Source organism: Hemicordylus capensis, chromosome 15, assembly GCF_027244095.1.
Source record: "Hemicordylus capensis ecotype Gifberg chromosome 15, rHemCap1.1.pri, whole genome shotgun sequence".
NCBI classification, from domain to species: Eukaryota; Metazoa; Chordata; class Lepidosauria; order Squamata; family Cordylidae; genus Hemicordylus; species Hemicordylus capensis.
In genome coordinates, this window is record NC_069671.1 from 20,047,533 (window position 1) to 20,056,615 (window position 9,083).

Genomic DNA, 9,083 nt, shown 5'->3' on the forward strand with positions numbered 1-9,083 from the left:
AGACAGGCCTGTGTTTAAACTACAGATATAATAAGCAGCTGCAAATGCCTACCTTGCCATGAACGACAGCGTGTTCGCCATGAAATATCACCTTCCCTGGAGCAGACACAATGAAAGTCTTGTTCAACATTTCTTCACTGGACTTCCCCTTCAGGGGCAGAGGAAAACCTTTAATGTGTATACAAAACAGCTGCTAAAGTATCTCAAGAAAGAATCCAGATACTTCCCACTGATAATTACCACCACCTGTCCCAGTATTTAGAAGGGCCCTTCCCTCCACTAGCAGAATTGTTTGCTAATTTTGCAACATTTACACACCCTTCCTCAGCACAGAGACAGAGTTCAAATTCCTCTGGTGCAAAATATCAAAGTTGTGTCATGCAGAGAGAGGCTACACTTAGGAACACACACACCCCATTCAGAATGCCCCCACCAAGGCCACCCCTGTAAACACCAGCAGAGTTATGGGTGGATTAGTTATTGATTTAACTTGCATTCTGCCTTAGGGGTCCAAGAAAGCCTCCAGGGAAACCAGTACAGTCTAAGAGGTTAGTATCAAGTTTGCAAGGCTACAAAGACTATCAAGACGACCGCTTGAGTTCCTGGACAATCCGGTTTGCCGGATTCCCCTGGCTCTGGTTTCTCCCACGCATAAGCCATTCCTGCCCCCGCCCCCAACCCCTCATTTGGGCCGTCCCCATCCGTGCCCTCCGGCCCTTCCACACCCATCTTGTTGCGTCAGCGGCTCTGGCCCCTCCTAACTGCTCTCTGGACTGCTCTCCGACCCGTCTAACCTGGGGACAAGCAGCCCTCCCGCTACACTTCGCACAGTTCCCGGCAGAGCTGCCGCACAGTTCCTCGAGCTCCCTGCGGGGAAGAGAGGGGGCAGGCGGCTTGCCTTCGGCTGCAGCTGGGACGCCCCGAACTGCCTCCTCTTCCACGCTCATGCCCAGCAGCTGCGCCGCCTGCGCGCCTCACGAGGCCCGGCGGGGGTTGGGGGCTTCCTCAGAGCCTCCGCCTCCCCCACCACCGGCACGAAGACGGGCCATGGCCTCCAGCGAAGCACAGACCCGAGGGAGGAAGAAGAGCCAGCCAGCCCGCCCTGCTCGGCGGGCCCAGAGGCGCCGGGGAGGCGGCTGCTCGAGCCCTTCACCACAGCCAAGGGGAGCCTCCAGGTCCAAGCAGCGGAGGAGGAGCCGGCGGCGGCGGCGGCGGCTGGCTGGCTGGCTACCCGCCCCTCTGGTCCTCCCTGGCAGGGCTCCCTCCAGCACCGCAGGGGTGAGGGCTGAGTCCCTCCGGCAAGCAGCTCTTCCCTTCTCTCTCTAGCTCTTGGGGGGTCTTCCTTGCCCCCGCCCCAACTGCCCACGCAATGCATGCTGGGCAAGCTTACCTGCGGCACCAGGTGCTGGTGGTGCTGCGGCGGCGGCGCCAGGTGTGTCTCTCGTGACTCGTCTGCTACTGCGGACTAGTCCTGCGCGAGACTCCAAAGGGGCGCGACCCGCCCATCCGCCGCCGCCGCCCAATCACGGAGACCGGGGGCGTGGCCCGCCCTCTCGCGCGCTCTATGGCCGCCCCTTGCCAGAGCCGGAGCCCTCGGGGTCTGGTCCAATCGGAAGCGGCTGCGACGATGGCGGCCGAGAGGGGACACGCCGGCAAATGGTAGACAGTCCCCGGGGCGGCGAAGGAGAAGAGGACGGCCTGTGTCCCCGTAGGCCACCGGGAGGGTTAATTTAATACAAATTCGGAGAGGTAGGGGGGCGTGCCACTTTCGGAAGGTCACTCTCCCCGCCCCCCGTGATAGGAATCATAAGGGGGAGGGGGCGGTCTTTGTGGCTATTCCACCCTGCCCGCTTCTTCCTCACTCTCTTGCTTTGCCTAACATGATCCAGCCCGAAGCAGCTTTTTGGCGAACTCAAACGCTTGCTCACAGTTCTGACACTCTATATTAGTCCTGGTAATGTTATGACCCTGCGACTTTGCAATCCCGCCCCCACCCCCCACTGATGGAGCAGTCTGGCTACCTACAATTAAAAATGTGGCCAGTTATTATTATTGACATTTTCTATCCCGCTCTTCCTCCAAAGAGCCCAGAGGAGTGTACTACATACTTGAGCTTCTCCTCACAACAACCCTGTGAAGTAGGCGAGGCTGAGAGAAAAGTGACTGGCCCAGAGTCACGCAGCTAGTTTCATGGCTGAATGGGGATTTGAACTCGGGTCTCCCCAGTCCTAGTCCAGCACTCTAACCACTACACGGCGCTGGCTCCTAAAGAGGATGTTTGCTGCAGCCAAAACACTGCACAGTGTAGAATCCCTTCTTTTTCTTTGGCCAGAAATTATTTGGTGTGCGTGGGTATATATATATATAGAGAGAGAGAGAGAGAGAGCATACACTAACAGTGGAATAAGGGGCTAGCATTCCCAGGAAAACCAGCATGAGGATTTGCATAAGGAGTGCAATGATCGGAAACCTGCACATAATGCAGTGATAGAGCTCTGGATGGGGTGGGGTGGCATGTGGGCAGATTGTAAAAAGAGAATTTCTTCTATAAATTGAGTAAACAAATAGTCTCTGTCTCTGAGCCTTACCTGCCAGGCAGGCCTCTTGGGAGGAGAAGATGGTCCAGAAGCAAACTCAGGCACGGAAGTCATTGGGACACAAGGGCCGACTCGGTTTCTTCTTGCCAGATTCGCTATGATGCGTTGTCAAGACGAGACAATGGAACATGCATGAAGCATGTCCCATTAAAGGCAGCCACCACCTTAGAGTGTATGTAGCCCCTCAGTGTTGTTTGGGAGAATAGAGAAGCCTGAAGCTTCTAACACGCATGAAGCGTGTTGCATTAAAGTTAGTCAGTCACTATTTGAGAGGTGAGGCTGCCTACCACAGCTGCTTTGTGTTGTGCTTTGTCTGTCATGTTGTATGTGTTGTAATGTGTTGTGAGCTGCCCAGAGAACATTTATTATTCTTGGGACAAAAAAGAAGCCTGACGCTTCGTGTGTGTGTGTGTGCGCTTTGTCTGTCATGTTGTCTGTGTGTTTATTGGATGTTTTGCCATGTTGTGTTGTGAGCTGCCCAGAGAACATTTAGTCTTCTTGGGACAATAAGGAAGCCTGACGCTTCTCGTGTCTGTGTGCCTGTGTGTGTGGTTGGCTGCTTTCATGTCTTCTTGGCTTCTGTGACGTTACCTCCTTTGGTTGTTTCTTGAAGTCTGTTGGAAAAGAGCAAGATATGTCATTTATTCTGAAGTAAGGGCAATTCACAGTTTAATCTTATTGCAATTGTGCCTAAATTCCTTCCCCAGTTTTTTTTTCCACGTTGTAATTTTCATTGTCTAATAAATATTGAACAAACACTTTTGGTAAACTTTCTTCTGCCCTCTTATGAAAAGCCTTATCACAAAATGCAGTGGTGCAGCTATGGAGTCTTTTTCTGGTATAATTTGTCCTAAATCCTGGATTTCCTTTTTTTTGTTGCTCCTTTCCTTTTTTTTTTTTTTAAGACTTACCTGCCACTCAGGTCTCTTGGGAAGATAAAATGTTCCAAAAGCACTACTCGGGCATAGTAGTTATTGGACACGTGCCAATTCTATTTCTTTTTGCCAAAGCTGCCACAAGTGTTGTTGAGGGGGTAGAACAGAACACACATGAAGTGTATTCATTCAGGTCAGCCACTAAATCGGAGATGCTGCCACATAAGGCTAGCAGAATTATAACGATGCCTGATTTTTCTGACATACATGAAGCGTCTTCCTTACAAGCTAGCCACTATATTAGAGATTGTGCTGCCTCCCATAGTTGTGTTATGTATTAGGTTTATACCGTCTCACCTAGATGGCTCTTGCAGTTCACAGATATAAGAAGATAAAAACTAATGACTCAAACCAAATTTGAGAGGCTAAGAAGAGAATTCTCTCTTCAGTTGAGAGAATATAGAAGTCTGAAACTCCCCACATGCATGAAGCATGTTCCATTCAAGCCCACTGGAAAATTAGATATCATGCTGCCTCAGAAAGGTGTTGGCAGAATCTAGAAGCCTGAAGCTTCTAACACGCATGGAGGGTGTTCCATTCAAGCCAGCCACTATCTTATGAGTTATGCTGCCTTACACAGCTGTCAGGAGAATAAAAAAGTCTCAGGTTTCTTTTGACAGCCTCAAATTGCACTGAGTTTTCTCAGACTAAAATGGCCCAGTCTGTAGTTACACAGATCCTGGCCTCACGGAATTCTCTGCTACAGCCCCTGTGCCGTTGCGCTCAGAAGTCCTGCCCTACGCTGTCCATAGTTATAACATTAGTATGCAGAGAGAAAGAACGCTCTATTAGTGGACAGGTTTTCACCGTGATGCAGAAGACTGTGGCGCCCCAGCGTTCTGAGGACGGGGAGAATCTGTCGCGTTTTACCCTCTGCAGACAAGATGCGATAAATGTGGGCAATGAGGTGGCAGGGCTTTTGTACACGTCAGCACGGCTGCAGCATCCTCAGAGGGGAGTTGAGGCTTTTTTGGCAAGATGAAGCACAAGCAGAGAGGTGAACTCCCCACTTAGAAATTCCATTTCCCCTCAGAGACTGTTTTTTAGCAAGGGGCTTGAAGCCCACATTCTCACACACATTTTGAAAAAAGTTTTTTTCTGACAGAGTAGCATGGCTTAAGTGGTTTCCTCCTTTTCCTGAGGCAACAGAGATTATTATTTTAGTGAGGTAAAGTCCAAGGCTGGGCATAAAGCCCTCCTTTGCACTGTCCTGAAGACAGCCTTCCCTCAGAAACTATTCCTATTATTGTTGAGGCAAAGTCCAAGGCTGGGCATAAAGCCCTCCTTTGCACTGTCCTGAAGACAGCCTTCCCTCAGAAACTATTCCTATTATTGTTGAGGCAAAGTCCAAGGCTGGGCATAAAGCCCTCCTTTGCACTGTCCTGAAGACAGCCTTCCCTCAGAAACTATTCCTATTATTGTTGAGGCAAAGTCCAAGGCTGGGCATAAAGCCCTCCTTTGCACTGTCCTGAAGACAGCCTTCCCTCAGAAACTATTCCTATTATTGTTGAGGCAAAGTCCAAGGCTGGGCATAAAGCCCTCCTTTGCACTGTCCTGAAGACAGCCTTCCCTCAGAAACTATTCCTATTATTGTCGAGGCAAAGGCCAAGGCTGGGCATAGAGCCCTCCTTTGCACTGTCCTGAAGACAGCCTTCCCTCAGAAACTATTCCTATTATTGTTGAGGTAAAATTCCAGGCTGGGCATAGAGCCCTCCTTTGCACTGTCCTGAAGACAGCCTTCCCTCAGATAATTTTTTGTTGAAGTAAAGGCCAAGGCTGGGCATAAAGCCCTCCTTTGCACTGTCCTGAAGACAGCCTTCCCTCAGATAATTTTTTGTTGAAGTAAAGGCCAAGGCTGGGCATAAAGCCCTCCTTTGCACTGTCCTGAAGACAGCCTTCCCTCAGAAACTATTCCTATTATTGTTGAGGTAAAATTCCAGGCTGGGCATAGAGCCCTCCTTTGCACTGTCCTGAAGACAGCCTTCCCTCAGAAACTATTCCTATTATTGTTGAGGTAAAATTCCAGGCTGGGCATAGAGCCCTCCTTTGCACTGTCCTGAAGACAGCCTTCCCTCAGATAATTTTTTGTTGAAGTAAAGGCCAAGGCTGGGCATGGAGCCCTTCCTTGCAGTGCCTCGGAGGCTCATCCTCGACCTAGTTTCTCCTCAGAGGTTTTCCCATGGCAAAGTGGCCGCGGAGCTTGAAGCCCCCTAATTCCTGCCATTGCCTCGGTGCTGGGCGCTCCTTTCTGGGGGTCTGGCAGCACGGCTGAGGTGGTCTTCGGCGAGTCTTCTTCTTCTTCTTCTTCTTCTTCTTTCCCCCCCCCCCCCTTGGGTTCCTTTTCCGAGGCAGCGCACAGCGCCCGCCTTCTCCTCCCCCCGCCTCAGCTGTCTGCACTCTCAAATTAGGCGCGCTCGAGGCTCTTCGCCTCAGCTGTGCGAGGGGCAGGGCAGAGCCGGCTGTCAAGCAGTCAGCCAATGGGAGACGCCTGATGTCATCCAGGCAGCCAATCCAGGAAGCGGGCTGGGCTGGCTTGATTCGGGGGCGGAGTAGCGAGCGGCGCGTGGAAAGACCGCCGAAATCTCCCGCCTCGTACTACTGCGCATGTCTATTATTTTTATTTCTTTCTCTTTTGTTTTTATTATTTGTAGCGGAACCTGGCCGACTGTCAACTTTCCCAGGTGCTGTTACGAAGTGGAGGCTGAAGAACTAAAGTGTCTGGGAGCAGTCCCCTGCCTTTCGTGTCATGGCCGCCGTGGCTCTGCAGTCTCTGCGCCTGCGCAGCTCGAGTACCAGCCTCCGTTTTTGTGGCATCCTTCGGGACGTAAGTTTTACGCATGCGCAGTGCGTGCTGGACAGCGGCGCACCGGAGCACTTCTCCGGGCGGCACTAGCTAGCCGAGCGCGCTACACACCTGCCCGTCTTAGCTGGCGTCATGGATACAAAGCGTACCCATTGAAACCCCAATCCCTTAAACCCAAATTTAATTGGTGCATGTGATTTCTGCAAAAGTGGGCATCCTACTTAAGAGATGTGTACGGTTGGTGCAACACGCAAGTACGCGTGATTTATGCACCCTGGGGTGCAATATTTGATATCCACAAGTTGTGCAAATTGGGGCGGGGTGTTTAAATATGCACACATGGTGCACATCAGTTCTGCCGGGGGGAGGGCGGCCGGGCACAAAACCTTCAAGACTTCTGAAACGTGGTACTACAGTTCCCACCATCCTCAACCACAACTGTTGTGGCTGGGAATGATGGGCGTTGTAGTGCAACATCGTCTGGGGACCCACATTAGGCTGTACTCTTGCTAGAGAGGTGGTCCCATTGAACTTCTGGGTATGCAAGATTGCACTTTTAAGATCGCAGCACTGCACATTTATTTGTGAGCTACCCCCATTGAACATAGTGAGGCTTCCTTCTAAACAAACATGCATACAATTGCACTGCCCATCAATATTGTATCATTGCACTTTTCTGGATTTTAAACTATTAGGTGTTAAAAACTGGGTGTTCTAATCCCCCCCACTAATATTGTGAGCTCCCCCCAAAAAACAAATATCAAATTGACATTAGTTTCAGTCCCAATTGTTTTTCTTCTATGATCATCTTTTGCTTTTAAGAGCCATTTAATTTCCTCTCCTTTCTAGCTGAGATCCCAAGCCCAGGAAGGGAACTCGAGTCCCAGAGATTTACATGAAAGCAGGAAACAAAGGTAACATCCCTGGCAGATGATGCAGGCCTCAACTGCAGCTGACTAGCCCCCATAATTAACTGCTAGTAGAAGTCGTCTACTCATGTGACAGCATAATGTCCCGAGGTGGCAGCAACTACTTTTCTGACGAAAAACCACACGAGGAGTTTTCTCTCATTGTGGATGTAGCCACTGCGAGTCTCCCTTTTAAAAAGGGGTGGTGGTGGTTTCTAGTGGGAATCTTTATTTTTATTTTATTTATTTATTTGATATCTATACTGCCCTTCAAAAAATAGCTCAGGGCAGTTTACACAGAGAATAAATAAATAAGATGGCTCCCTGTCCCCAAAGGGCTCACAAACTAAAAAGAAACATAAGCAGCAACACCAGCAACAGTCACTGGAGGCACTGTGCTGGGGGTGGAGAGGGCCAGTTCCTCTCCCCAGTCGCTGCATACACGAGAGGAGCATGTTCTTGTGAACAAGGCAACAGAAGGCTTTGAGGACCTGCCTGTGAGCCATTTCAGACTTTTCTCATTATGGTCTTTCATGCTTTTAAAGGATTTTCCAGCACATTCACTGGGGAGAGGAGAGCTGAAGATGACCACATCTTTGGTGCCCTGAGGACCCTGGATGAATTAAGTTCAGCCATAGGGTAACTGAAAGATCACTTATCACTCTCTCTCTCAGTTTGCTGCTATTTTTCAGAGAAGCAAGCAGTCAGTTCTGTGGAGGCCCAGCAGGAAAGCGTGCCACTTTCCAGCACTAAGTATCTTAGCTAGTTGACAGCTGGCAACGCTTTCCTTGGGCAAGGGGTAAGGTGGCATCACCCAGGGCAGTGAGAGAGGAGCTCCCGCTCGCAACTAGAGCAGAGGCCCTGCTGGGATGGTGACTGCCCAATGACGCACAATGTGTGTCCTGTCTTTGCTGATGAAAGAGGCGCCGGCTGTGCCTGGCACTGCAGACGGCCACAGATTCAATTCACAGCTCTTTATGACGGAGTCCTACCAGGCAACAAAGGTGCCATTTTTATTTTTTGACAAATGTGGAGAATTCTTTGTCCCCATTCAGTTGCATCGGATGTGTCTCTAGGATATGCCGCTGCCAGTCAGTGTAGACCGTACTGAGCTAGATGGACCAAGGGTCTGACTGGGTATAAGGCAACTTCCTATATTTGGCTCAGCCGTAGAGCCGCGGCTTGCATGCGGAAGGGCCCAGGTTCACTTCCTGGAAGCATCTGCATGTGGGGCTGGGAGATCTGCTGCCCGTCAGTGAAGACTGCTAGCTGGACCAAGGGTCTGCCTTGGTATAAGGCTGCTTCTCATGTTCCTAATACATGATTATTTCAGTTATACATACATACTCAGGCTTACTTCCAATAGGTCATGGGAGCTGTTATGCTAAAGGCTTAATGGAAAAGGTTATCCTCTGGCTAAATGTAGCCTTTTTCTTATCTCTGCAAAACTCGGACATAAGGTAGTTTCTACCCTCCTGCCTGCCTCACCTCAGACTTAGTGACTGCCTGTTTGTTCTGGCCTGCAGTGAAATAAGGGGAGGAAAAGAAAAATCTACACAAGATGCAGAACTTCAGCCAGAGACAACTGGAGCTGAAATGCAAATAATCTCTGATCTGTTGGGAAAGAATTCAAAGCGTGCCAGTGCAGACCATCAGCCATTTTGCATTTGACACCCGTTTGGTTGAGAGAATTCAGAGTGACTGTGGAGAGCAAAAGCCTTTATGCCGTTAACGTTGGCTTAAAGGTGTTGTGGAGAAAAGCCCCATCCACTGGAAAGGGAAGACAGGCAGCACCGTTGTAGCTTTGCAAAGCTTCGGTTGCCAACCATTGCTGCAGGCA

The 9,083-nt window shown here is 50.2% G+C and overlaps 1 protein-coding gene and 1 long non-coding RNA gene across 9 annotated transcripts in view; one reads left to right on the forward strand and one right to left on the reverse strand.

The window, feature by feature from the left end:
* LOC128337906 (mevalonate kinase-like) overlaps positions 1-5,922 on the reverse strand; it is a 185,308-nt gene extending 179,386 nt beyond the window's left edge. For 2 of the 8 annotated variants that reach the window (XR_008312466.1, XM_053279574.1), the window contains exons 1-2: positions 899-1,335; positions 53-168 (exon numbers count right to left, since the gene is read on the reverse strand). Coding sequence is in view for 6 of the 8 variants with exons in the window: in XM_053279574.1 (XP_053135549.1) it covers positions 53-168; positions 899-947 (165 nt within the window). In the remaining 2 variants the exon portion in view is untranslated. Of the gene's footprint in view, positions 1-52; positions 169-898; positions 1,338-1,390; positions 1,543-2,588; positions 3,212-3,508 lie in introns of those variants that run through there. The other 6 variants (XR_008312465.1, XM_053279575.1, XM_053279577.1 and 3 more) reach the window with 5 other exon arrangements.
* On the forward strand, positions 1,584-7,312 carry LOC128337907 (uncharacterized). The gene is made up of 3 exons (XR_008312467.1): positions 1,584-1,749; positions 6,184-6,356; positions 7,185-7,312. It is a non-coding gene; the product is annotated as an uncharacterized LOC128337907 (long non-coding RNA).
* Positions 7,313-9,083: the final 1,771 nt, after the last annotated feature.